At 47.7% G+C, this 27,521-nt stretch overlaps 1 protein-coding gene across 1 annotated transcript; it reads right to left on the bottom strand.

The window, feature by feature from the left end:
* Nucleotides 1–8,140: 8,140 nt before the first annotated feature.
* TNFSF8 (TNF superfamily member 8) lies at nt 8,141–27,099 on the bottom strand. The gene is made up of 4 exons (XM_071574541.1): nt 26,533–27,099; nt 19,246–19,291; nt 11,976–12,047; nt 8,141–11,405 (listed from the first exon to the last, which is right to left on the bottom strand). The coding sequence occupies exons 1-4, from the start codon at nt 26,722–26,724 to the stop codon at nt 11,008–11,010; spliced, it is 708 nt and encodes a 235-aa protein (XP_071430642.1). The 5' UTR covers nt 26,725–27,099; the 3' UTR covers nt 8,141–11,007.
* Nucleotides 27,100–27,521: the final 422 nt, after the last annotated feature.

Genomic DNA, 27,521 nt, shown 5'->3' on the forward strand with positions numbered 1-27,521 from the left:
TGTGATTCTACCAAAATTCCTCCTCTGTGTGGACAAGTATTTGCAGGTCTCCAGGACACTCTCCAGAGTTTCTACCATGACCTTCAAAACCTCAAACCAAATAACTGAAACCCATTTACTAGACCTTTGCTACAAGGACATGGAGTTCTGATTCCCTTGGGTGAAATCAGTGATTTTTGGACTACCAACCCTTCCAGTTGTGGAGTTTTTCTGGTCCATCCCCAGCAGCAGTTCCCAGATTTGTTCTTCAGCACTGAGGTTCTTGCTCTGCACTTCTGGCATTTTAAGGAAACTCCTGTTCTTAGCAAGGAAGTAACCAAGGAGAGGGACACCCTGACAGGATGTTCTCATCCACAATCACAGCCTGGTGTGAACCACCAGGAATCTGAGCTGTGGGGTTGGGCTTTGTTGGAAGTGGGAGCAGAGCATGGGGGTTTGGGGCTCTCTGCTGTCCTCCTGCCTCTGGGAAGAGCCAGATATTTTCTCTTTGTGTCTTGATCCCTCTGTGGTTTTGATAAGAAATTCCAATCATGGTCTCAGCAACTCCTGTTGATACAAGTTTCAGTGAAACTGGTACTTTCCAGAAAAAGTGAGAAAATAATTGGTCTTTGTTGAAAAATCCATGGCTTGCACTTTCTGGGACATTGGTCGTCCTTGTGAGGATAAGCATTGAAAGCTTTTGGGAAAACATACAAAAAATTACTTTATTTCAGTTTCTTTTCTACAACATTCCCTTATTCCTGTAAAATAATCCATTCATTTTGATTCTCTGATGGGAAACCACTAACGAAGAATTGGGAACCAAATCTATGTCTTTGCCTTTGAAGACTGTTCTTTCAGAAAAAAAAAAAAATCAGTAATGAGTTTCCATATTCAGTAATTTAGGTCCCCACCCAAGAGGAACCCATAACTGACCTGAGTAAGGCTCAGAATATCTTAAAATCCTGGAATACAAAATAAGAACCAACTGTAACATATGAACTTGTAAAAAGCCTCAAGGGAAAACTTCCTTGCTGGTCAAAGCTGGGATTTTTTGCTGATGGATGGGAGTGGATTTTTATTTCCTGGAATTAGGTGTTGGAGTGACTATTTTCCAACACACTCATTTTTGTCCTTTTGATAGGATTTGGGATAAATGGTAAAAATAGATGGTTTCTAAGTAACCTTTAAGATGCATGAAATCAGATTAGCTGAATTGTCTCACCAGTTACATTGGGGAGGGCATGACTTGGGTGTTTTTCACCCCCAGTTTCACTGTTATCTCTTTCATCCTTTAGTTTCCTCTCTGTGTGCTTTAGCTCCAGATCCCTGGATTTTCCCATTTCCCTTTGTTTTTGTGGATGGCTCAGAGAGTGACAAATGTGCAAAATCACACACCATCAGCTCAGCTCCGACTCCTGGAGTGAGGAGTGTGAGTCATTTCTGTTTTGGGGACACAATAAGGAAAGCCCAACAGTGGTGTCTCACCCTCATAAAAAGGGCAGTGAGTAAAAATAACCCAAAGTTCACCCTTTGGCCACCCCAACCCCTGCAGCGCTCCAGGCTGGGCACAGAGTGGCTGGAGAGCAGCCAGGCAGAGGGACCTGGGGGGACTGAGGGACAGGAAGCTCAACAGGAGCCACCAGTGTGCCCAGGTGGCCAAGAAGGCCAATGGGATCCTGGCCTGGATCCAAACTAGCGTGGCCAGCAGGCCCAGGGCAGTGACCCTTCCCCTGGACTCTGCCTTGGGGAGGCCACACCTTGAGTGTTGTGTTCAGTTCTGGGCCCCTCAGTTGAGGCAAGAGATTGAGGGGCTGGAGCGGGGCCAGAGAAGAGCAACGAGGCTGGAGAAGGGACTGGATGTGGCACTGAGTGTCCTCTGAAACACCTCCAGGGACAGAGAATCCACCATGTCTTGATCCAACCCCACTGTGATCACCAGCCCAGGGCACAGAGTGCCCTGGGCTGGTGATCACAGTGGGATTGGATCAAGGGTTGGATTTGATGATCTCAGAGGTCTCTTCCAACCCAAGTGAGAAAAGAAGAGCAACGAGGCTGGAGAAGGGACTGGAGCACAAGTGCTGTGGGGAGAGGCTGAGGGAGCTGGGGGTGTTCAGCCTGGAGAAGAGGAGGCTCAGAGGTGACCTCAGCACTGTCTGGAACTGCCTGAAGGGAAGTTCTGGCCAGGTGGGGGTTGGTCTCTTCTCCCAGGCACTCAGCAATAGGACAAGGGGGCACGATGGGCTCAAGCTCTGCCAGGGGAAATTGAAGTTGGAGATCAGAAAAAAATTCTTTGCAGAGAGAGTGCTCAGGGATTGGAATGGGCTGCCCAGAGAGGGGGTGGATTCACCATCCCTACAGATTTTTAAACACAGATTGGCCGTGGCACTGAGTGCCATGATCTGGTAAAGGGACTGGAGTTGGACCAAGGGTTGGACTTGATGATCTTGGAGGTCTTTTCCAACCCAATCCATTCTATGATTCTATTTTGACCCTTCACATTTCTGAATAATTAGTCTGTGTCTCCTGCACCTCAGGAGGTTGGAGTGCCAAGAGGTTTAATGTGGTATTTGAGAGCAATGGGGTGTGGATACACATACAGAACATCCACAATAACTGAAACATCCCCTGTCAGAGGTCCAGGTGATCTCCTGGTGGGATGGGATGGTGCATGGGGCAGGTCCTGCCCTTTTTCCAGGCTGGCCATGCTGGATACTCTTGGATTGGACTCAGGCCAGGAAGTTTTGCTTTCCCCTGCAATACTTGAGCTCCACTTCACCTTTTAAAAGGAGCAGCCTTTTCTCTGGCAGTGCTGCTAATGAAGTGCACCCTTGACAGTACATGCCAGTGAACCTGCTGCAATAAATCACCTTCTTGCTTCATTAAAATAAATCTCAGACTTTGGTAAATTAGGAAAAAAACCCCCACTTTTGAATTGTAGACAGGATTTACCTTATGGGAGAGGTTATTTGTGAAGTTATTTTCTCATGGCTTTATCTTTTACAGTGAGAAGTTACTTTGTCTGATCTCACAGAATTTAACATAAGAGGACTTGTAGGATGAGTCATCTTTGTTGTGTTTTCTTAGGCAAACCCATGGTTACTACAGTTTTCTTTTCAGTTTTATTTAATCTTTTTTTTTTAATCAGCTTAAGAATTATTTTTACCTTTACCTTTTCAATTCCTGTTATCCTTAGAGTGACTATGGAACACCTGAACCAAATGGATGCTGAAGTCCTTGTTGCTTATTGAGCTTTAGACCCTTAAGCTGAAGTTATTTGCACCTTAAAACATATTTAATCTGTACTGTAATGAAAGATCAGCACTGGCACAGGGTGCCCAGAGAAGCTGTGGCTGCCCCATCCCTGAAAGTGTCCAAGGCCAGGCTGGATAAACTTGGAGCAACCTGTGCTGGTGGGAGGTGTCCCTGCCCATAGCAGGGGGTGGAATGAGATAATCTTTAAGGTCCTTTCCAACTCAAACCATTCTGGAATTCCGTGATTCTATTATTAAAGTTATAGGAAAATATCAAGTGACTCATTAAAAACAGATCAAGTGACTCATTAAAGTATTGCCCCTGAACAAAAGGATTTCACTGAGTTGTTTCTGTGATGCCATGACCCCGAGTTCTTTGGCACCTACACTCTTGCACTGTGACTGTTCTTGCTTAAAAGCCCTTCAGAATTTAAGAGGCTGGATATTTTTAGAGCCTCTTGGTTGCAATCAAACACCTGCTTGAAGCAGGGCCTGCCCTGAAGGGTTCCTCTGCGTCAGAGCCCTTTCCAGGACTGAATTCCAAGGCTTTAACTGGCATTCAGCTGAAGTGCTTAAATCATTACATCTTCATGCAGAAATTTTATTCCCACTGGAGTAAACAAAAAAACCTGCCTAGAAGTGAGAGATCTCTTAACATTCTGCAAATTTCTCTGCAACTGTGAATGAATCACAGAATCTCACAGAATCCATTGGGTTGGAAGAGACCTCTGAGATCATTGAGGCCAAGGAATGAAGCAGTTGGGATTCGTTTCCAGGGACAGACCTGCCTCTTTTCACCACCACCAGAGCACTGTGGTACTTCCACTTGCCTCTGCTGAGGTGCCACTGACCCAAGACCAGCAGAGCCAGACCCAGCTTTGTGCTCCAGGAGCTCCTGCAGAACCTCATCCCACTGCTGCTGGTCTGAACTGGGGACCAGGGGACCAGCAACCAGCCCCTCACTCACTCCAAGGGGTGTTTCAGATCACAGCATGTTTAAACCAGCCAAAATGTCATAAACACTTCCTTCTCCTCAGGGCCTTGATCAGTAAAGGCCAACTAGACCAGTGCAAACATGTTACTGGTGCTGCTGGGAAGGTGATGGGGCCCTGGCACAGGTGCCCAGAGAAGCTGTGGCTGCCCCATCCCTGGAAGTATCCAAGGCCAGGTTGGACAGGGCTTGGAGCAACCTGGGCTGGTGGGAGGTGCCCCTGCCTGTGGCAGGGGGTGGACTGAGATGATCTTTGAGTTCCCCTTCCACCCCAAACCATTCCATGATCCTACCACAGCTTTCCAGGAGAAGGGCAGATTCCCACTGCAGCCTCTGGCCCAAGCAGGTTGTCCAAAGGGCTTTGTGGTCCAGTACCAGGTGACCTTTCCCATAAAGAGCAGGTTTGCAGGATCAGTCTGTGCCCACCTTTACCTGCAGACAGGCCCTGGGACCCATCTGGAAATGATTAAAGACACTCCTCATGGTGTTATGAATCAGGTGTGTTTATTCAGGAAAACACCAGTGCCCCCAGTATTTAAACTGCAATAATTACCATAGAACAATCTCATTGTACATGATAGAATCAGTTGGACATTTCCTATGTGTGTATTGCTAAAGCCCCCAGTGAACCATCTCACAACACAGTTGGGTTTATACATGAAAAAATACCCTTTAAATATAAAGGCTCTTCTATACTTCACACAGTTCTGCCTTCCAGAGGCAAAAGTCCTGCTCTTCCACCACTGTCAAGCTTGAGGAACTTGGTTGAAGCCCCTGGAATTACATTCATATAAAGTATTTTAAAAATGCATAATATTAGCATCTTTAAGCATTAAACTTACTCTTCCCCTCAAAGATAAGATGTAGAAATTCCTGGTTGCAGATTGTTTCATATGCCAATATTAGAACCAGAGAATCCCAGACTGGTTTGGGTGGGAAGGGATCTTAAAGCTTATCTCATTCCACCCCCTGCCACAGGCAGGGACACCTTTCACTAGCCCAGGTTGCTCCAAGCTCCATCCAACCCGCCTTTGGAGCCACATTCACTCCCATCCTCAGAGTCAGAGCTGCTGCAGAGCTCCTTGAAACTGTTCAAATAGGTGGGCTTTGCCCCCCCAGTGCTTCACACTTTGCTTTCCTTCCATTTTCCCTGTTACCTTATGTTTTATTTCCTTTTCACATCCACTTCTATGCAAAAAATAAAGCTGGGAAAATAGAAGCCAAGAGAGGAAGAAGCAGAATGAGAGAAAGACAAGGAAATCAATAATATGTAAACTGAAGGAAAATGTCCAATATTTACTAAACAGTTTTAGATGAGGAAACAATTCCTCCAAAAGTGACTTCGAGTACTAAATTGGTGCTTAATTCCAAAACATGGCTCTCCCTCTGTCAGGTCTGGACTAGTCCAAGAAATAGGTGGGAATAAAGTGAACTAAGCTGGAAAATCTTATCGTTTTGTGCTATAAATCTAATAACTTGCTCAGGTGTCCTTTGTGTTTTACCTCATGACTACACTCTGCTGGAGAGCCAGGGGCTTTCCCTGAGCCTCCAACACAGGCAGCACCCCCTGGGCAGCTCCTGAAACTGCCCATAAATTATCAGTAGAAAGTGTCCATAAATTATCAATCCCCATATTAAATAATCTGTTCTTTACCTCAGCTTGAGTGAAGCTGTTGGGACTGAGGGCCTGATGGAGTAAAGGCTCACTCAGCAGCTGAGCACGTCTTTTTTAGGCAGCTATTTTGGGTGCTCTGACTCACCTGGAGGTTCCTGTTTCACACTGGCTATAAGAGGGAATGAGGGAACCTAAATTTAGATGCTGTTGACATGAGGGGAAATGGTATGTTAGTACTGCAGGATATGTCAGCTCAGGCAAAAGTGATGACTTTACTCCTGGTGTGCTTCCAGCAGAGCTGGTGGCTGCTGCCTGCAGGGATCCTGCTGCACTCCCAGGGGGAGGCTGAGTGGGGAGGGGCTTTGGGGTCTCACAGCCTTCACTGTCCTTGCAAACACCTGAATGTCAGACTGTGCCATGCTCTGCCCTCCTCCACCCCGAATCTTCAAACTCCTGGGGTTGGTATAAAAAGGAGAAATTGGGAATTTAAATGACTTCAGCAGAGCCCCCCTGGGAGTCCAGGTTGCAGAATGTGCTCCTCCAAAATGCTTTTCCAAGCCCCTGTGTCCTCACATTGCATCATCTTTCTTGAAATTGAGCCTATTGTAGCCATAAAAAGCAGAGGCTGGAAGAGGTTTGGAGGTCACCAAGTGCAACTTCTGCTGCCACAAGTATTGCTTATCAGACTTTGCATTTTTTCTCCTATTCTTCCCTCAGAAGCTGCCTTTGCTTTGAGGCTTTCCCTAGCTGTTCACACCAAACACAAGTTGTGTCACTTCCACTTTTCAAAGACCTGTCAGTGAGATCCCCAAAGCAAAGGCTTCTTAATTATTTTGCTTTATTTGGTTGGTTATTTGTGTTGGGTAGTTCCTTCCTTACTTTATCTTCAGGATAAGGTGCTTGAAAACAGCAGAGCTGCTTGGAATCTTTGTATATAATAAAATTAGGAATAATAATATTATTTAAGAGCATGAGCAATTGGCCAACCCAAAAGGATTTTGCAGGATGCTGTTTGTTCTCCAGAGGACTCTGGGTGGATGAGAGGAGTGCAGAGTCAGGTCTTGCAGGAGGTCAATGCACTATTGATCCAAGTGGGATCTTTAAGTAGGGCTTGCTGTGCATTTTTAGGTAGCAGAGAACTCCTGGTCATGCCCTGGAACAGGAAGGGATTCCTCTCTAAGTGGCTGTGGGATTTTCTCCTCGTGCCAAAGAAGAAAACGAAACAAACCCAGAAGTGAATGTGAAAATGAATCCGTGTCAGATTAAGCCACGGCCTAATTTTCAGCTCTGAGCTTTGAGGAGTTTGGGCTCAGGCCAATTCCATGGGAGGTGTCGTCAAGCCTTGTGAAATCTAATTGCAGTGCTGGGTTCAAAGTCTTCCCAGCTCAGATGCAGCTCTGGGATCTCTGATGTTAAACCTGATCAGAGTTGGGTTTGCTGCCCCCGGCTGAGCTGGGCTGGAACTGTGTTACATCAGCTTGGCTTCTATTGAAGTCCCTGCTAACATTTTCTGTGGCAATTAATTATTCTTCTACAGCCAGAATTAAGCCAATAACACGCTTTTCCCCCCTATCAGTCAAGATCATGAATAACTCCTAAAGATGCCCCTTAGCCAAGGCTCAGAGTGCAGATTTATCAGAGTCTGGGAAGGGCCAGAAAACCTCAACAGAGCAAATCTGTGAGGTTGTTGCTGCTGCTCCCCGAGCCTGGTTGGGTCAGTGCTGGAGCTCAGGCACAGAAACCCCCACATTTCATAGAATTATAAAATCATAGAATGGATTGGGCTGGAAAAGACCTCCGAGATCATCAAGTCCAACCCTTGGTCCAACTCCAGTCCCTTTACCAGATCATGGCACTCAGTGCCACGGCCAAGCTCAGGTTAAAAACCTCCAGGGATGGGGAATCCACCCCCTCTCTGGGCAGCCCATTCCAATCCCTGAGCACTCTCTCTGCAAAGAATTTCTTTCTGCTCTCCAACTTCAATTTCCCCTGGCAGAGCTTGAGCCCATCGTGCCCCCTTGTCCTATTGCTGAGTGCCTGGGAGAAGAGACCAACCCCCAGCTGGCCAGAACTTCCCTTCAGGCAGTTCCAGACAGTGCTGAGGTCACCTCTGAGCCTCCTCTTCTCCAGGCTGAACACCCCCAGCTCCCTCAGCCTCTCCCCACAGCACTTGTGCTCCAGTCCCTTCTCCAGCCTCGTTGCTCTTCTCACTTGGCTTGGAAGAGACCTCGGAGATCATCAAATCCAACCCTTGATCCAACCCCACTGTGATCACTCTGGCACTCTGTGCCCTGGGCTGGTGATCACAGTGGGGTTGGATCAAGACATGGTGGATTCTCTGTCCCTGGAGGTGTTTCAGAGGACACTCAGTGCCACATCCAGTCCCTTCTCCAGCCTCGTTGCTCTTCTCTGGCCCCGCTCCAGCCCCTCAATCTCTTGCCTCAACTGAGGGGCCCAGAACTGAACACAACACTCAAGGTGTGGCCTCACCAATGCAGAGTCCAGGGGAAGGGTCACTGCCCTGGGCCTGCTGGCCACGCTAGTTTGGATCCAGGCCAGGATCCCCTTGGCCTTCTTGGCCACCTGGGCATTTGCCACATCTGAGGACAAGGGGAGGGACTTCCACAACTTCTCCATGACTTCAGTGCTTTGGTGTCCCACCTTCCTCTGGGATGAGCCCTGTGGTGGGGAAGGTTCCTCAGAAGATGCTGCTCAGCAGAGCCAGGACCTTCCACCTGCAAACAGTGACCCTGGGGACAGGTCCCACAGGGAATTGCTGAAGGGACACATCATTGTAGGAAGCACCAGCCAACCTTTTTTTTTTTTTGTTTTAAGTACAAAATTGTGGCCAAAAATTACCCGCCTCAAAAAACTTAGGAAAAAAAAGAAGGGAAGGATTGTCTGTCAGAAAGCAAAGAGGCTCCTGCCTGGCTCAGGGCCTGCCTTGCTCCACTGAAAGCTATTTAACATTTTTATAACTGATGGGAAAATTGGGCACTATTAATGGGCTCTCTTTATGGCTCTAATTTATTATTTCTCAGAGGCCACATTGCTTTATCCTGTGGTATTAAAAAAGCCTTGGGCTGAGAAGCTTTGTCAGGGTTTCCTCCATCTGGCAAAATAATAGAATAAAATCATCCTATGCAGAGAGCTGCTTTATTTCTTAAAGAATGCTCTTTCTCTTCCAATTCAAAGCCTTCAGGAAAAGGAGGGGGATGATAGGTGTGAGGAAATGCATGTTTTCATTCATCAGCTGCCTTGGCTACACTCAGGAGCTGTGAGGCCCCACAGCCAGGCTGGCTTAAAATTCTCTGGAAATGAGTTTTTTGGATCAAAGTGGAGGAAAATAGAGGCTAAAAACCCTATTCAGAGACATGAGATATTTATAGGGTCCCAAGGGGTGAGGAGATGCCAGTGGAGGTTACAAAGTCATAGGCAGGGCAGGCTGACTCTTATAAAAACAACTTCTTTTTGTTTAGGGAAAAAGAAAGAAAAGAAAATGAAATCCCCGTTTTCTTTTTTTTTTTTTTTTGCCTCGAATTTAGTTTTCTTTTCTTTTTTTCTCCTCAACCACTAATAGCCAAATAATTTTTTTTTCCACCAGTGTTTATCCAAACAGACAGTGGGTCTCTCTAGCAATGAGTCCTACACTTGCTCCCGACCTTTGGGAAGTGTCCTGAGTGTTTTGGTGTCACCAAAACCTCATTAATATGCACCATCAGTTTCTGGTGCCAGAACACAAGTAACGAATTATTACTTTTGAGGAATGCCCTGAATGTGCTCACACAGATTTAGCTGCATCACTTGACAACATCAGCTAAGGCTGAAGAATAAAGCACTGGGTTTTCTGTAGCCAGAAACTAAATCTATGAGTAAGTGGTTTGATGGGAAGAGTTTGCCAAGCTCTAGTCATACAACAAATGTCAGCTATGCAAGGGGAAGAACTTGAATAATGGTGAAAATGGACCTCAGAGATGAAGGGAAAAGAGGAAAGAGTGAATTAATACCACTTTTGATAACATTTTCGTCCCCTCCCTCCTCACACTGTAAGAATTAACTTTCAAATAAATGCCTGTGTTGCTGCAACTCATGGAATGAGGGCCTGAGATTCCTCTTTTGTCCTGAATTATCTGGACTTTGCAGTAAGCCAAAGAAGCTCAAATATTGTTCATCCCCTGGGCTGCCCCCACATCCCAGCTCTCAGTTGAGGTCCAGTCTGACATTTGGGAAGGTTTAGACCTCAGACCTGACTCTTGGCTTTTCAGCAGCTGTTGGAGGTGTATTTACAGCCCCTGTGGTACTGTCAGACAGGCAGGGCAGGAGCCAAGGAAAATGTATCATCCTGAACTTTGCTATCTGCTGGATTTGCAACTCAATTGCTGTTTTAATATTTGGTATTAAAAGGTCTAAGAACCCCAGGTAAGAACAGAGGCTGAGCACTGTGCATTTACAAAGTCTCTGTCCCAAAGAGCTTTATATTTAAATAGAAAAGATGGATAAATAGTGAAAAGGAAGACACTTGAAGTAAGTTGCATAAAGTCCATAGCAGAACACAGCACAGAAATATCCTGTAAATCGCACATTTCCTATGTCCTGTCCCAGAGTTTTAACTACCACCCCCAAGTCAATACATTCATCATTTTGCTGTCACATAACCTATCCATAAATCTCTTGCAGAGCTCTGGTTTTGTGCTCATGGTAAAGAAAGCCTTGATTACAAACTTTGACTGTTCGTTTTTTTTGGAAAGACGAGGTCAAAATGCCACTCCATAAAATTCAGGACTTCCCCATCTGCTCAGCACAGGCACTGTGCCAACAGCCTGTGACCCTAAAAATCTCCAGCTTGTTTGTTCTTCCCATAATCTGGTGGAGCTTTAACCTCTGTTTACACAGATTGGCTTGAGGAACCGTTGGCACACCTGTGGATTGTATCTGGATAGTCCAACAATCCCACCCGGAGCCAAAGCACAGCAACCTGCCAGGTGTGGGTCTTACAGTCTTTTGGGTTTTTTTTTTGGTTTGTTTTTTTTTTTTTTTTTTGGGACACTCACAAAGTTCTTTGTTCACCCTGGGGATGAGGCAAGATAGGAAATTTAAAACAAGGTGCTGCCTAGTAAAAGCAGGCTGCTGATGTTCAGGGGAGGGTTGGTGGGAACTCAGGGAGCTGCTCACATCTCATCGCTGTACCTCAGCACCCCAAGGACATTGTCATTGGGAAGAGAAACTTCATTCAGGAGTTGAGGATGGTTCAGTGCCACTGAAACTCGGTCCTTCTCTTTCAGGTGTGTCAAATGGAGCTGGAACAAGGTCTTGAAAGTCTTTCCTTGGCACCTTTCTGACGCACACCACGTGGATAACGTCTGCCTGTGCACTCTGTCGTTCACAAGGAGCTCTATCTTGAGGTCAGTGGGGCTGTCTGAGCAGTTGGGAAAGTGAAAGTTCAAGTGGCAATAGATCAAGTAAACACCTTCCTCCATTATCACCAGCTCTGTGCTCTTGCACTGGATGTCATCACAAATCCCCTTCTCCACCAGGCTCAGCTTTGAGCTGTTCACTGCACTGGACACTGGAAAGGGAAGCAAACGGGTGTTAACAGGAGCTGCTGAGCTTCAGTGACCTGAATTCAACCCTAGGTAACTTCCAGCAGGGTGTTCCCAGGGAAAAGGAGATACCTGTTCAGTGGTTTTCTGCAGGGAACTCCAAGACAAAGCCTTGGCCAGGTAGCTGGGAGTTCACACATGGAAGTGGGGGATTAACAAGTTCTAAGGACTTACACAGCCCTCGGGAAACCCAAGACAGAGAGATGCATTAATGTACATCTCCATTATTTCCCAACTTGATACTGAAAGGAAACAATGGGAGATTTATATTCATGTGTGTGTGCAGAATGCAGCTCTTTATTTGTTTGGGGTTTCTTTAAATCAAATTTTAAAAAGTGTTATTATATAATCAGATAGGGCTTTGACAACTACACCCACATTCCAGGAAAGATAAGGACTTTTTTTTTTTTTGCTTTACAATTCCCATTTGGTCAAAAGGCTATTTCCTAGACCAGTCTGGATAACAGGAGCAGCTCTTCATCCAGCTCTGCACTCTCTCCTGACCAGCTTTTGCCTCCACTGGGCTCCCCACTGACCTCTCATGTAGGCAACAGCTTTCTTGGTCGGGACACGCTGTAGGATTCTTGAATAGTCTTCAAAGGTGTTCTCTGAAGGAAACAACAGATTAAATGATCATTCCTGATTTTTGGGGGGTATTTTTGGTACTGTAAAGTGCCATCAGCATTTGGTACCCCAGTTGCTCTAACTGTGCTGAAGACAAACTGCACAGCAGCAGCTCAGAGCAACAAGCAGCAGCTGGAGCAGAAGGGAGGACCTGGTTCTTCCTCCTTGGCTGGTCATGTCTGATCTGCACAGGAGATTCACAGCAGTGGAACTCAATTGGTAAATTCAGAACAGTCTTAAGCTCTTGCAGATTGCAGCTATCAGCCAAAACCATTAAATTTCTTATTCACTGCCTTACAAACAGAGGTAAAGGTTTTAAAGTAAAAGAGGGTGAATGTGGATTAGATATCAAGAAGATTTTTACAATGAGGGTGGTGAGGCCCTGGCACGGAATGCCCAGAGAGGTGGTTGGATGCCCCATCCCTGGAAATATTCAGTGTCAGGATGGATGGGGTTTGGAGCATCCTGGTCTAGTGGAAGGTGTCCCTGCCCATGGCAGGGGGTGGCACTGGATGAGCCTTAAGGAACTTTCCAACCCAAACCATTCTGTGATTCTGTGATTCTATGAAATAGAAATTCTGTGCAAGTAAGCCTAATTTAACCAAATTATTTTTATGGTGCAATCACAGGAAGCTTTTAAACATTAACTGGAATATGTTCTGAAAACTGCTCTTTGGGTGCTTTTGGAATGTCACTTTGTTCTCTCATGGCTAAAATGTGGATTTCACCAGCACCTGAGGTGAGATTGTTCATGGAATCTTAGACTGGCTTGGGTAGGAGGTGACCTTAAAGATCATCTTCTTCCAATCCCCTGCCGTGGGCAGGACACCTTCCACCAGCCCAGGTTGCTCCAAGCCCTGTCCAACCTGGCCTTGGGCACTGCCTGGGATGGGGCAGCCACAGCTTCTCTGGGCACCAGGAACCCCAAAGCTGCTGCAGGAAGGGCCGGGACAGCCCCGCTCCTGCCCGGTGCCCCCGCCCTGCCCGAGGGCAGGCTCTGCCCGCCGCCATGCCCCGTGTCCAGGGGCGGCCGTGCCACGGGAATGCCCCGGAATGCAAAGCGCCACGAACGGGGAAGGCGCCGGGGCTGCCCCGGCAGAGCCGCGCCGGGACGGGAACATCCCACGGGATGCGGGGACGGCTCCATCCCACGGCCGCGCCCGGGACTGCAGCCGGCTCCGCATCCCGGCGGGCCAGTCCCTCCCTGCATCCCGCTGTCCCGTTCCACGTATCCCGCTGTTCCGTTCCACGTATCCCGCTGTTCCGTTCCCTGCATGCCGGTATTCCGTTCCTGCATCCCGGCACCGCATCCCTGTGACCCAACTCCTGCATCCTGGCGCCGCAGCTCCTGCAACCCAGCCCCGCATCCTGCTGTTCCATCCCTGCATCCCGCTGTTCCGTTCCCCGTATCCCGCTGTTCCGTTTCCCGTATCCCGGTATTCCGTTCCTGCATCCCGGCACAGCATCCCTGTGACTCAGCTCCTGCATCCTGGCGCCGCAGTCCGTGCAACCCGGCACCGCATCCCGCTGTTCCATCCCTGCATCCCAGCACTGCATCCCGTTACTTCAACCCCTGCATCCCGGCACCGCATCCCGGTAACCCAACTCCCGCATCCCGGCACCATATCCCGGTGTTCCAGCTTCTGTTTTCCGGCACTGCATGCCTGTGATCCAGCTCTTGATCTGCACCACTTGACCTGCATTTCACCTCCTTTCCAGCCATATTCCCCTTTTCTAAGGGTCAGGAGGATGGATAAATCAGGGAGAAGCTTTTCCCACACAAGTGCCCCTGGTTGGGGGTGTGTGTTGCACCCTTTGCATTTTTCATGGAAATAAAAGCTGCGGATATCTTGGGAAAAAAAAAATCAATCTTTCTTAAATTTCATGGTTTAAACACTTTTGGGGAAAGCAGGAGTTCACTGCCCTCCAAGGATGAGTAAGTCATGTACCAAAGTCCCTTCACCATGGTGGAAATCCCCAAACTAACCCCAAAACTTACTTTCCTACTGTTAGTCATGTCAACAGAGTGTTTCAGTGAGGGCACAGGCGCTGCAGAGATGGGGAGATACAGCACAGGATGGCAGAGAACCTTTCTGGCCTTTCTTTCAGACTAAAGCTGCCTACAGCATTAGCAAGTCCCTGCCAACACAGTCAGCACCCTGAGCTCACTCACACTACGTGTCCTGCAAGAAGGGAGGGCATTTTTCCAGAATCTCAGTGGCATTTAGGGGGTTTACCCTCTAAAACTGAAAATCCCCTGCTGCACAAGCAGACTTTGGGAGCTCTGCAACATCTGCCAAGCAAGCAAAGTGCTGAGCCTGTCCACAAACAGCCTGGAGCTGCCCCGAGCCTGGACAGTCCTGAGCTGCCTCGGGGTGTTCATGGCATCTCTAGAGACCTCCCCTCGCTGACCTGGCTGCACTTTGCACTTCCAAAGCTGCACTTACATTTATTGGTGTCAGCAAATTTTGTGTGTCTGCATTTAAATCATTTATTTAGTGACATCACCTGTGTTTTTCAGCGGGTGAGTTATGGAAAAAAAATCATTTTATAGAGACAGTTCTGAGTCTTGCTCTGCTGAAGCAGCTTATAACTTTTTCTGGTTTGATTTCTCAAATTAATTCTTTTATCTGAAACATTTCAGCTCAAGCCAAGAAAGGCTGAAATTACCAGAGTTTCAGGACTCATCGATGGATGTGTTCAATCACTTCACCTAATTGGCTTTGCAATGGTCACAGTGTAAATCAGGAGAAATCCCTCTGCAATCAACAGGATTAGAGGAGCTTAAAAATACTGTGAGAAGGAGGAAAGACAAAGCCACATTTGGGACTAAAGTACCAAGAGGCCACACTGGTTTCATTGTCTCAACCCAAGACAGATGAACATGCTGTGGATCACCTGCTTCAAGCAAGTTTGCTCAGAAGGGAGGAGTCTCAGCAGAGCCATTTAGGCTATTTTGTCCTAAAGAAGCAGGAGGCAACTCACTTTTGTCTTCCTGAGCCCTTTGACCATAGGATGGGCATTCAGAGGGTGCAGCCCTGAGAAAAAAAGCCATGAGCTTAATGCTCCTCCTCCCAGTCCAAGGGATGCATGGCAGGGCTGTGAAATGGAACTCAGAGGAGCTGTACCCTTGCTGAACCCTCAGGATTTCCCCCTGAGGTGCAGACTGGAAGAGTCTCATCAAAACACAACAGAACCTTGTCCAGCCAGGAGGAACCCAAGGGCTGTGAGACATGCAGATGCCAGACAGGCCTAAGAGGATGTGACTCTGCCTGGGAAATCCTTCTCCCTGCTGTTTCCCCACCTCTGAGATGGGTATAACCAGAGTGCCAGCAAAGGGCACTGAAACCAAGAGCTGAAAGTGGCCTGTCAGCATGGATGGTGTTGCCACCCAGACATGGAAAGCCCCTCTGATGGGGCTTCTGAAGCTTGTCCTGGTCCCAGCCACCCCTTGCTGTGACATTCCACTGCCCTGTGCATGGCACCACAGCTGGCTGGAGCCTGAGTGTGGCGGGCACAAGAGCAGCTCAAACACCTCAACTCATTCACCAAGGAAAGAAGTACGAGGAGGCAACAAAGAGCTTTCAACTCCTCTGCAAGCCCCATGGATTGAAGTGCTTGTAAAGTTAGGCAAGGTGGCATCACACATCTCTGCCAAAGCAAAGTTTGCCTGATTTTATTTCTCAGCAGCCACTCTCTGATGTCCCTGTAAGTACCTTTAATTCCTTCCTGTTCAGTGCCCTGCAAACAGCACTGGCACCCTCAAATGGATCTTGCTGCCAGGCACAAACATCTGTACAGAGTCTGTGTGCATATATATCTGCTGGATTTTTCCTTTTGTAAATGAGGAGGGATTTTGGTACTCCATCTTTGCAGTTCAAAGAAGAAGAAAAACCATCAGCCCAGGATTCATAGGGAAATGAGACCTGGAGAGGACAGCAAGGAGATGATGAGGGCTGAGCCTCTCCAGAGTCTGCAGGTTTCTCTGTGACTTAGTTTTCCCTCTAAAAAATGAAACAAACAACAACACCTCTCTGGCCCATTTGAATATCAGATTCGGTACTTAGGAAATGGGGGTGAGTTTCTGCAGAGGAGTAATTCCACAGAAAACCTTCCACAAGCATTTAGTTCATGATGGATTTAATTCTTTCCCCCTGTTGCTCAGGTGCCCCACTGCCAGTGGCACGGGATTTGAGGAGACTGATGCCATTGTTCACCCAAACATTTAATTAGCTGACATGGCATCACCCTCAGCTTGTGCTTGCAGATTCCTGCAGGCCCATCCATTGAGGACTGGCAGCTGAGTCAGGGACATAAACCTGCCATAAATCTGCTTTAGTGCCCACTGGTGTTTAGCTAACAATAGGACATAAACTCACTTGAAAGCTCAATGAAATCATTGTTTTTAATAAGATAGAATTAAATAAGACTTGTAGCTGGGACTGGATCTCTGCCTGTTGGCATTTCAGTCTCTGTCAGTGACCCCCCAGCTGGTCCTACCATAGAATTGTAGCATCACAGAACCTCAGAATGGTTTGGGTTGGAAAGGACCTTAAAGCTCATCCAGTTCCACCCCCTGCCATGGGCAGGGACACCTCCCACCAGCCCAGGTTGCTCCAAGTCCTGTCCAACCTGGCCTTGGGCACTTGCAGGGATGGGGCCAGTCCTGCATGCCCCACCAGCACCTCTGAGATGTTTGCCACCAGCAGGCACTGACCCAGGGCTGGAGCAAGGCTGAGCACCCAGCTGGCAACTGGACAATGCTGTTTTTTGCTTCCTTGCCCATTTTAATCCTCCAGGACTTCGAAGCCCTGGATCATGACTACAAAATACATCCAATTTACAATATCAGTGTCTGGGCTCTCTGAGGGGCAGACAAAGATCCAAATCTAAACCCACAGCAACTTCAGCCTCACCATAATCCCAATCCTGCAGTGCTTCTCATGCCTCTGTTTCTGGGGGGGGCGGGGGGACCTGGCAGCAGTTGCCACAACTCTCTGTTTAGTGGTTTTATTTCATATCTCTATAAATATAAATAGCCTTTTGGCTCATTGAGACCTCTCCTCCCTGCCCTGGGAATTCCAGTATCACTTGGGCTTTTATTTGAAAAAGACTGGCCCACAGATCCAGCTCTGTGGCTCCTTCTCTGCCCATCACAAGATTCCACACTGTTCAGACCCTGCTAAATTTCTGAGTAACTACAGATACAAAATAAAACACTACAAGACTTAAGAGAGACTTAAAAATGCTTAAAGAGATACTTAAGTGGATAGAGAGAAAGCAGAATGGGCTTAAGATGCCCTTGGGAAAAGAAAATCCCTCCAGGTCACAGGAATTTTAAAACACAAAGCGTGGTGGTCAGGCAAGATGTGAAGTTGTCAGGAAGGACACAGTGACAGGCAGGGACTGCTTTGAGGACTGTGGGCTATGAAACAGGCCCAGCATGGGAGACTCAAGGACTGAGAAATTATCCAAACCAGAGTAAGTGCTGCCCAAATGCTGCAGAAAAGGTTGTTACGTGATTGGGACTCTCTGGATCTTTAACTTTTGTCACTTAGAATAACAGAATCATGGAATATCCTGAGTTGGAGGGACCCCCAAGGACCATCCATCCAACTCCTGGCCCTGCAGACACCCCAGCAATCTCACCCTGTTCCTCAGAGTGCTGTCCAAACCCTCCTGGAGCTCTGGCAGCCTTGGGGCTGTGCCCACTGCCCTGGGGAGCCTGGTCAGTGCCCACCACCCTCTGGGGGAAGAGCCTTTCCCTGAAATCCAACCTGACCCTGCCCTGGCACAGCTCCAGCCATTCCCTGGGTGCTTTCCCTGCCCTGGCACAGCTCCAGCCCTTCCCTGGGTGCTGTCCCTGCCCTGGCACAGCTCCAGCCATTCCCTGGGTGCTGTCCCTGCCCTGGCACAGCTCCAGCCCTTCCCTGGGTGCTGACCCTGCCCTGGCACAGCTCCAGCCCTTCCCTGGGTGCTGTCCCTGCCCTGGCACAGCTCCAGCCATTCCCTGGGTGCTGTCCCTGCCCTGGCACAGCCCCAGCCATTCCCTGGGTGCTGTCCCTGCCCTGGCACAGCTCCAGCCATTCCCTGGGTGCTGTCCCTGCCCTGACACAGCTCCAGCCATTCCCTGGGTGCTGTCCCTGCCCTGGCACAGCTCCAGCCCTTCCCTGGGTGCTGACCCTGCCCTGGCATAGCCCCAGCCATTCCCTGGGTGCTGTCCCTGCCCTGACACAGCTCCAGTCCTTCCCTGGGTGCTGTCCCTGGTCCCCACAGAGCAGAGATCGGTGCCTGCCCCTCCTGAGGAAGCTGCAGCCCCTGGTGAGGAGACCTCAATCTTCTCTACTCCAGCTGAACAACCAGGACACCTTCAGTTTCCCATTCTGCCACCACTTCCAGATGAGCACTGGCCTTCCCTTTCCCCACCTGCAGTGGGAGGCAATGGTATCTCCTGTCCTCTGGGACTGGGTATGATTTGTATTTACAAGAAGTCAAATACTTGGTCCATGTCACCAGGGGGCCCATGTCAGTGAAACAAACAGCCCTCCTGATCCACACTGAGGAAAAGCAAAATTGTGGTACAGTGTCTCTGTTAGACAGTATTTTTTCCTGTTTGGGGCTCCCTGTGCTCATACTGTGCCTGTTTTAATTCCTTGCTCTGTGCTGTGAGAACACTTGTCCCTTCTGGCCCTACCCATTCCCTTCTCCCTTTTCCCCACAGGCCAGCAGGAATCAGGGGACTGCTCCAGGTCAGAGGAGAACAGGAGGAGTTTCAGTTGTTTTGAAATGTGTGGCAACACTTTTTCCCCCCTGCCTTGAGAAGACAGGGCCATTACACATACATGTGTGTGCCCTTCAAATGCCAGCCCTTCAAATAAGACCTGAAAGTCAGAGTGATGTTCACATCATCTGGCAAAAAGACTCTTTTTCAAAGACACTCCAAGGAACATCCAGATTTGGTTTTTATTTCCCCAGCTGTGCACTGGCTTCTGGACATAGGGAGGAATTTGAAATCTATTTTCTCCTGATTATTTTTATTTTTTCCCCCACGCTACTTTGGCTCTTCACCAAGAGGAGATTTTATGTGAAATGTTAAGATATGCACAACTGGCTTATTCGTGCCCCTGGGCAGTATTTGCATTGCAGATGAGACAAACCACATGTATTGTTTAGGTGTCTTACCCGTCCTGATGGGTTTTTTGATGCCCTCCATGGCAGGATCTGGTGGCTGAAAAGAATAAGAGAAGGGATGGTTATTCTGGGAGAAGGGCAGCCCCATGATCAGGTGCAACCTTGACTTTAAAGTGGGTCTGAAACATTTTCCTCATCACAGATCTGTTTTTCTAACATGTCTTTCTCACATAGAATATTTTCTAACATTTCTGACACAGTCAGTGATTCTCTCAGTGGAGTAAAAAATGTGTGTGGGTTCTGTTGGGGCTGTTCCAGCAGCACAAGCCCTGAAAACCTCCATGGAGTGGCCAGAGTGGGACTGGACACCCTTGGGATCCAGTGTTTGTCCCTGGGAAGCCAAGGCTGAGTGATAGTTGAACTGTAGAACCCCAAACAGGTCTGAGCATGACACTGTTGTCCTGCCCCACCTCTCCTCCTACTTCTTGCTGGGATGGAAAACCAGGCACCAAAGCGGTCCAGGAAACTGTCCTCAATCAGCATGACATGAGAACTTCCCAGGAAACAAGTTCCAAGGGTGGAATACAGTAGGAGTCCTCTGTGGTTTGCCTCTGATTCATCACACCCCTGCCATCCAGACACACAGCCCTGAGGGCTGAACTCACCTCCTTGTTCCATCCACACAAGGAAAGTCACTGACAGCTCATGAACATCCAACAGTGCCCTGGAGGAGCAAAACCTTCTCCCAACAGTTGAGGGAAGAAACTGAGAGTTCCTCAGTGCCTGAAGGTCTGTGTCACATCCTTTCACTCACACACACCAGGTGATCCCACAGGGATTTCAGTATCAGGGCTAAAGCAGCTCCTCCTACCTGAGTACAAACCTCCTGGGCTAATTGTGTGGACTAACCAGGCTAAGTCCAATTTACCACAGAATTAGGGAATGTCTGGGGTTGGAAGGAACCCATAAGGATCACCAAGTCCAACTCCCTGCTTCTCAACAGACTGCCTAAAACTAAACCATATGACTAAGAACCTCTTCCAGATGCACCTTGACATCTGCCAGGCTGAGTGCCCTGACCATGACCTTGGGGTGCCTGTTCCAGGGACCCACCAGCATGTCCAAGAAGAAGAAATTTGGGAATATGGTACCAAATTTAACAGAATATCTAATATCTCCTGGGAAAAACAAGGCACATCATGCCTGTGGTGGAAAACAACTCCATCCATAATGGTCTTACAACATAAATGATTCTCTGGTAATTTGGGTATCTGCAATGTATGATTTGTTCATTTTTCCTCCCCACAGCAAGGTAAGGCAGGGCAGAGTTACCTGCTGAGACAGTATTTCCCCAGGTGACCTGTACAGGAAGGCTGCTGGGGTGGGAGATGAGCAGAAACTGAGACATGTCCTTGGGAAACCTGAGCATTTCCAAGCTTTTTGTCTCCCTTAAACCTCTCCTGGATCCTCTGCACACACATCAGCAGATGTGGGACTGAGAACAGCCTTGGCTGGAAACACCCCCAAAGACCCTCTGGCAGAACCTCTCAGCACCTTCCTTTGCCCCCTGCGTGGGGCTGACCCTCTCACACACACTCAGGGCACAGGGAAATTCTATTTTTCAATGCAATATAGGAGCATTTTTGCCCTCTGTGGAAAATTAAAGGTATTTTTACATGACAGGAAGAGGGTGCTCTGTCCCCGAGGAGATTACACTCAATCAAATCATTTAGTAGGGAAGTGTTTGGTAAAGCAATTAAGACACTGCCATGAGTGAGGTGCTGCCCTCCCTCAGAGCTGGGCTGAGGGACAAGGGCCATGGCTCACAGCCTGTTTTGTAATCAGGGCCACAGAAACACAATTAAAATGCACTAATGTGTTGTGTTCTCACCTGGGAAATCTCCCAGCAAGTAACACCAGCAGACACTAATGCAATTTAATCTCGTGCCAATTGAGCAGATACTGAAATCAAACTTTAGAACTTCCTTTGAAATATTACTGGCATTATTTCTTTCTTTTCTACCAGCAGAAATGTTGCATCTAATGCTGCTGTTTGGAATGCAAAGAGGCACAGAGTGGGAGCCCAAACAGATTAAATGCTACAGTGCCAGCTCAGAAAAAACTCATGACAATGAATTTCACCCTGTCTGGAGTGATCTGGGTGCTGCTGATGAAGGTTCTCAGTCTTTACTCTCAGCAAGCAGAATAATATGAGTTTGCCTTATTGAAAATAATCAGTTATCAATGAAAGTAATTTTGTTCTTGTTCCTCTTATTAATTTTACAAGGACTTTTCTCAAGCTGAGACAGACTGAGGCTGATAAAGGGTCATTCTAAATTCCTGTGTCAGGGTGGTGAATATTCATTGAACCAGACAGCTCTGAGCACTGGGAGGGTGGGCAGGCCCTGGCACAGGGTGCCCCATCCCTGCAAGTGTCCAAGGGCAGGCTGGATGGAGCTTGGGGCAACCTGGGCTGGTGAGAGGTGTGCCTGCCCAAGGCAGGGGGTGGAATGAGATGATCTTTAGGTCCCTTCCAAACTATTCTGAGATCCTATGAAATGTGTTTCTACCTCTAGAAAGGCCAAGAAAACAAACCTCCAAACCACACTCCACCCAGAATGGGCCTGGGCTCAGCTTAACTAGGTCCAGAGTTCTCCAAGGTCATGTCCACGTGGCAGCTCTGTGGGACCAGCTCTTTGGTCCTCTGTCCTCAACGGAAGTTCTTCAATTTGAAAAGGAGCCTCAAGGCTCTGCTGTGTTTCTGCTCTGCCTCAAACCATCACGACTTCTGGAAGAATTTCCTCATGGAAAGGGTGGTCAGGCCATGGAAGGTGCTGCCCATGGAGGTGGTGGAGTCCCCATCCCTGGAGGTGTCCAAGGAATGACTGGACGTGGCACTCAGTGCTCTGGGCTGGGTGGCAAGGTGGGCATTGGGTGCAGGGTGGGCTCAACATTAGAGATCTTATTCAACTCCGATGATCCTGTGATTGTGTTCTCTGACCCAACTGAGGAGAAAGGACATCTCACACCATCCCCACAGCTGACCTGACAATGCCACCACAGGAAACAGCCCTGTGTGAAAATCAGTTTTTCCAGCACTGCCAAACCTACTCAAGTGACCCCCTAGAGAGCAGAGGACTGGAACTGCACAGAACACCCACAGCAGGACTGAACCAGTGCAGTTGCCTTCTAAAATGCTTTTTCTTGTGGTGCTCAGTGCGTGGTAAATCTGCTTTTAGGGACAATTTGCAGTGCCTTCGTATTTTATTTTATTTTATTTTATTTTATTTTATTTTATTTTATTTTATTTTATTTTATTTTATTTTATTTTAAAATTTTATTTTTTATTTTAATTTCTTTTCTTTTCTTTTTTTATTTTCTTTCTTTTTTATTTTATTTATTTTATTTTATTTTATTTTTAAATTTTATTTTTATTTTAACTTCTTTTCTTTTCGTTTCTTTTTTCTTTTCTTTATATTTTATTTTATTTTATTTTATTTTATTTTATTTTATTTTATTTTATTTTATTTTATTTTATTTTATTTTATTTTATTTTATTTTATTTTATTTTATTTTATTTTATTTATTTTCCTTTCTGTCAGGGTTGCCACCAGAGGGCGCCAACGGGCACCAATTGGGGCACTGGGGCCAAAATGAGTTTTCAGAGGAGAGAAATCCCCAACGGATGGTGCAGGATAGAATCATAGCATCGATAGGGTTGGAAAAGACTTCCGAGATCATCGAGTCCAACCCTTGGTCCAACTCCAGTCCCTTTACCAGATCATGGCACTCAGTGCCACGGCCAAGCTCAGCTGAAAAACCTCCAGGGATGGGGAATCCACCCCCTCTCTGGGCAGCCCATTCCAATCCCTGAGCACTCTCTCTGCAAAGAATTTTTTTCTGCTCTCCAACTTCAATTTCCCCTGGCAGAGCTTGAGCCCATCGTGCCCCCTTGTCCTATTGCTGAGTGCCTGGGAGAAGAGACCAACCCCCACCTGGCCAGAACTTCCCTTCAGGCAGTTCCAGACAGTGCTGAGGTCACCTCTGAGCCTCCTCTTCTCCAGGCTAAACACCCCCAGCTCCCTCAGCCTCTCCCCACAGCACTTGTGCTCCAGTCCCTTCTCCAGCCTCGTTGCTCTTCTCTGGATCATGGTGGGTACTGAAGGAGCCACTTTTAAATATTTTTACCAGCCTTGTAGACTAGATCAGCAAACAGAAATACCTGCACTGACTCATTCTTTGCCACACAGGTGCCTTAATGATGGTACAAAGCTTAAAGGTTGCAAATATGAAGTGCACTGATGGACTGACCCAGGCCGTGGATTTTGGACATTCACCCAGGATTTGTTCACGGGGTGGGGTGGCCCAGGAGTCTCACACAGCACATCTGCCAGTACAGCACAAGATTTGTGAGGGTCTGGATGTCTTAAAATGCCATTTTCCCAGTCCTTTCTGTCCCATTCTCTTTCACTGCTTTTATATCTGTCTCCCTCTACACATAAATATTTCCAGAGACGTGTTTATATACAAATATCCAACAGCAGTGATTGCAGCTGGCAGAGGGGGGGAGGTTTTAACACACCTATCAAAGTGTTAAGAAGAAAAATGAAGGCTCCAGCCCACCTTACAGAGACTATTCTTACTGCAGAGGAAAATAAAGCCCCTTGTGAAAGACCCAGAATGGCTCAAAGCCAAGGGATTCTCCAGATGAAAGCTGGAGAAATGAACTGACAGTTAATTCCAGAAAACACAGCTCAGTTCCAAAAAGTGTCCCTTCCCAGGTGTGCCACCAACGTGCTGTGCCACCCTTCTTGAAAACAAGGCGTAAAGGAAAGTTCTTGGGGTGCTGGAAACTGGGAGGGAGGGGGGTTAATGTGTGCTAGAAGTGCTGTGGGATTCAGAGAAGCAGCTTTGAATCATAGTTGCCTTTTTGCTTTGGTCTTTCATCTTTTGTGTTTCCCTTATTCAGAACACCCAGGTTGTGGGTGAGACAAATGCTTGGTTTCTACACAGTTTGGTTTTTCTTTTCCAATCTCCCTTCCTTCATCCTAAAATGGCCAAGTAGAAATTCATAAAAAGGAGCACAAGCAGCCAGCTTGGAACCTGTAATGGGGGCAGGAGGCTGTGGGATGTGTTGGCACCAGAAGCCTCCCTTTAATGCTGTGGCACCCAAGGCAAGGGGCACAACACCTGTGTGGTCCCCACAACGTTCTAACAGCCCTTTGAACAGAGGAAAACAAAAGCTTCTATCTCAGCTTGGCATGAAGTTGCCAGCATTGCCCCTGAAGTCAAGGACCACTCACATCACAGCTGGTAACACGTGGAGAGAAAAGCTGATCATCCCAAGAGGTTGATCACACAAAATTCTGGTCCCTTCTTCAGAACAATAATTAAGCCAACAGGACTTAATATCACAGGGCTCCAAGACCCCCCCCCAGCCCCCTGTCCTGGAGCTGCTGAAGTCAAAGTTACGAGATGTTCAGCCCAACCACAACTGTGCTGCCCAAAGAAGTCTGTGCCCAGCCTTACCCTGACTGTGCCCCCATGAGCTGAAGTGTTCCTGTCTCACAGAACCAACACTTGTTCCCTGGACTGGAAATTCCTGACCAGTCATGGATGGAGGATGATTACTCTGCTTCTGAACTCGGGGTCTTGCCTCTCCCTGAGAGCAAGAGCAGTTTGTGGCTTTTACTGCCAAATTCTTCCCAGAGCTTAAAATTGCTGCTTAATTTCATTTGTTTCTCACACACCTCAGGTTCCCATTTCCTCCTTCAGCCAAGCTCATTTTCAAAGCAGCTGCAATGGTGTCATTAGTCTTTTAAGTCAAAACCTTGACTCTTTCAGTGTCATTTTTCCTCTGGCAACTGGTGTAACTGTGTTTGTCCTGATGGAGAGGTAGTTTAATGCTTACTTTCATAATAAGTACAAATGAAAGCCTCATTATATAGAAAAGCTGTGGCAAGTCTGTAATTACCCAGCCTGTTATTTTAAAGATCTCCCTTAATATCCCACTATTTATCACTTAAAAATTCCCATGTCTCATTTTAAATGCCCTCAAACTGCCTCTCTTTTAGAAGAACACTGATAACAGGCAAATGACTCCTCTCTGGTGGAGCTTAAAGAAGTATCAGTCAAGCTTTCAAGCTCTAATTTCTGGGTAATGTGCACAACAGGCACACAAATTGCACAGGGTAAATTTAGTAGGAGAAAATACTGAGCCCAAGGATCCTGTTTTGTTTTCCCAGCTCCCTCCAGCTGCCCTTTGCTGGTGCTTCCATTCCATGCACAGGAGTGGAGTTACTTCAGTTTTTGCAACAAGATGTCAAAGCCTGTAAAACTTCTAACCTGGAATTTTACCCTCCTAAAGTTGATGGAAATGCTCCTGGTAAGGTTAAAAATGCACTTTTTATACCCACAACAACTGTACCTCTGCTCTGGCTGTCACTGATTCCTCACTCAACCCCAGACCCACTTGAGAGCACTGCTCTGTTTTAAGGAGGCAATAATTTTGTAGGCAGAGGGACCAGTTGTTTTTGTGAGACCTTCCATCACTTCCATCCTCAGCCCTCCTTGCTGCAGCTCTAGTTGTGCATGGAAGATCACACCCAAGAGCAGGAGTGACAGGACAGAGAGCAGGAATGAGCTGCTTTGCCCCCACCCCACGCTCTGGGTGGACCAGGAGAGCTCTGCTCCACCACATCTGCTGGGATGCACCTGCAGCTCCACACAAGGTCACACAGGGGTGTCCCGTGGCATGTCCCTTGCTGGAATTTAGCCCTGATTTGGATGAACACATGTAGATATGACCAGACTAAACCAAACCATCTCAAACAGTGGTTGGTCTCCAAAGAAGCAACAGGAGACACACAAACCACGGAGCAAACACTGAGGCCCTGATGGAATTTCTCTCCTAAGGAGGCAGGACAGAGGGTGGTTGAGATCTTGGACCATGAGCTTTCTATTCCCATTTCTGGAGCAGAGATTCCATTCTAGGAATTAAAACTGTGCATGGAGAAGAGTAATTTCTTTTGAAGTTCTTTACTCCTTTCCTTTGTTTCATCTTACTGTCTCCTAATTCATGTATGTGCATTTATAACAGATAGAAACTGCTGGAGAGGAGAGGAGAGGAGAGGAGAGGAGAGGAGAGGAGAGGAGAGGAGAGGAGAGGAGAGGAGAGGAGAGGAGAGGAGAGGAGAGGAGAGGAGAGGAGAGGAGAGGAGAGGAAATAAAAAGGGAGAAGAAATAAAAAGGGAGAAGAAATAGAAAGGGAGATGAAAAAGAGAGAAGAAGAGAAGAAGAGAAAAGAAGAGAAAAGGAGCCAAGGAATACATCTCTCACCGTCCTCTGAGCGACCAGGACCATGATGGTGGCCAACGCAAAGACGAGTAACGCAACAAGGGTGGCGATGATGAAATACAAATGTATTTTGTTAGTGGCCCCAAGCCTCCTTGGAACAGTGTCTTCATTCACATTCATGGCTGATTCATGCGAGTCCACCTGAAAAGCTGTTTGCTCTTGAGCCTGACACATTCTTATATAGCTCTCAAGGTTCTGCCCTGTATCTCCCCTCGATCGGGTTCAAGTTGCAGCCCATCTCTGCTCCTGGCAGGATTTTCCCCCTTCATCCTGGCTCATGTGATCTGGAAAAAAAACTTCATCACTCGTAGCAGCGAGGGCCCCGGGGGCGTGAGGCAGCAGGACGCAGCTGCCAGCAGGGGAAGGAGCCGCATGTTCTCGCTCAGGGATTTCTCCAGGGCTGTCTGTGCCCTGCACCGGAGGTGTCTGATGTCAGAAGGTGAACAGTCACCCAGCTCAAGCAGCCCCCGCCCCGCCGGTGGCTCGCTGTGAAATGGGGAGATATGCAAATGCTGTTTCATTTTATACTCGGTGCAGCTGCAGGTTGGGCACAGCCAGCGGCCCCACAGCTCTGCCTTCCTGTTCACACAGAATCACAGGGTATGCTGAGCTAAAAGGGACCCACACGGAGCATCCAGGCCAACCCTTAGCTTTGGAAAGGGGCATCCCCAGGAGTCACACCATGTGTCCCCTTAAGCAGCCAGTCCTGCAGAGCAGCAAGCCCAGCCTTTGGGAAGCAGAGAACCTCCTACACTGTCATTGCTCCCCAAGTCCCCTTGGAACAATTCTGGAGTGGAGACAAATCCAAGTTACAAAGATCTTACAGTCTCTGGCAGCATCTACTGCTCTTGAACATCAGCATCTCTTGCTTGTGGCTGAGCAGATACATCCCTCCCTGAGGAAGAGGAGTTGCAGAAAATAATGTGGTGTAGTTTGAAGGCTGTCATATCATGATTGGTGTCATGAGGAGG

This window comes from Pithys albifrons, chromosome 20, assembly GCF_047495875.1.
Source record: "Pithys albifrons albifrons isolate INPA30051 chromosome 20, PitAlb_v1, whole genome shotgun sequence".
NCBI lineage: Eukaryota > Metazoa > Chordata > Aves > Passeriformes > Thamnophilidae > Pithys > Pithys albifrons.

Bases quoted from the DNA above. Each gene is read 5' to 3' on its own strand.
- TNFSF8 (XM_071574541.1), bottom strand. From the start codon at position 26,724: ATGTGTCAGGCTCAAGAGCAAACAGCTTTTCAGGTGGACTCGCATGAA. The intron at 12,048-19,245 runs GTAAGACACCTA...TGTTTCCTTCAG, and splicing joins CAAAAAACCCATCAGGACGG to AGAACACCTTTGAAGACTAT. The intron at 11,406-11,975 runs GTCAGTGGGGAG...TTCCCTTTCCAG, and splicing joins AGCTGTTGCCTACATGAGAG to TGTCCAGTGCAGTGAACAGC.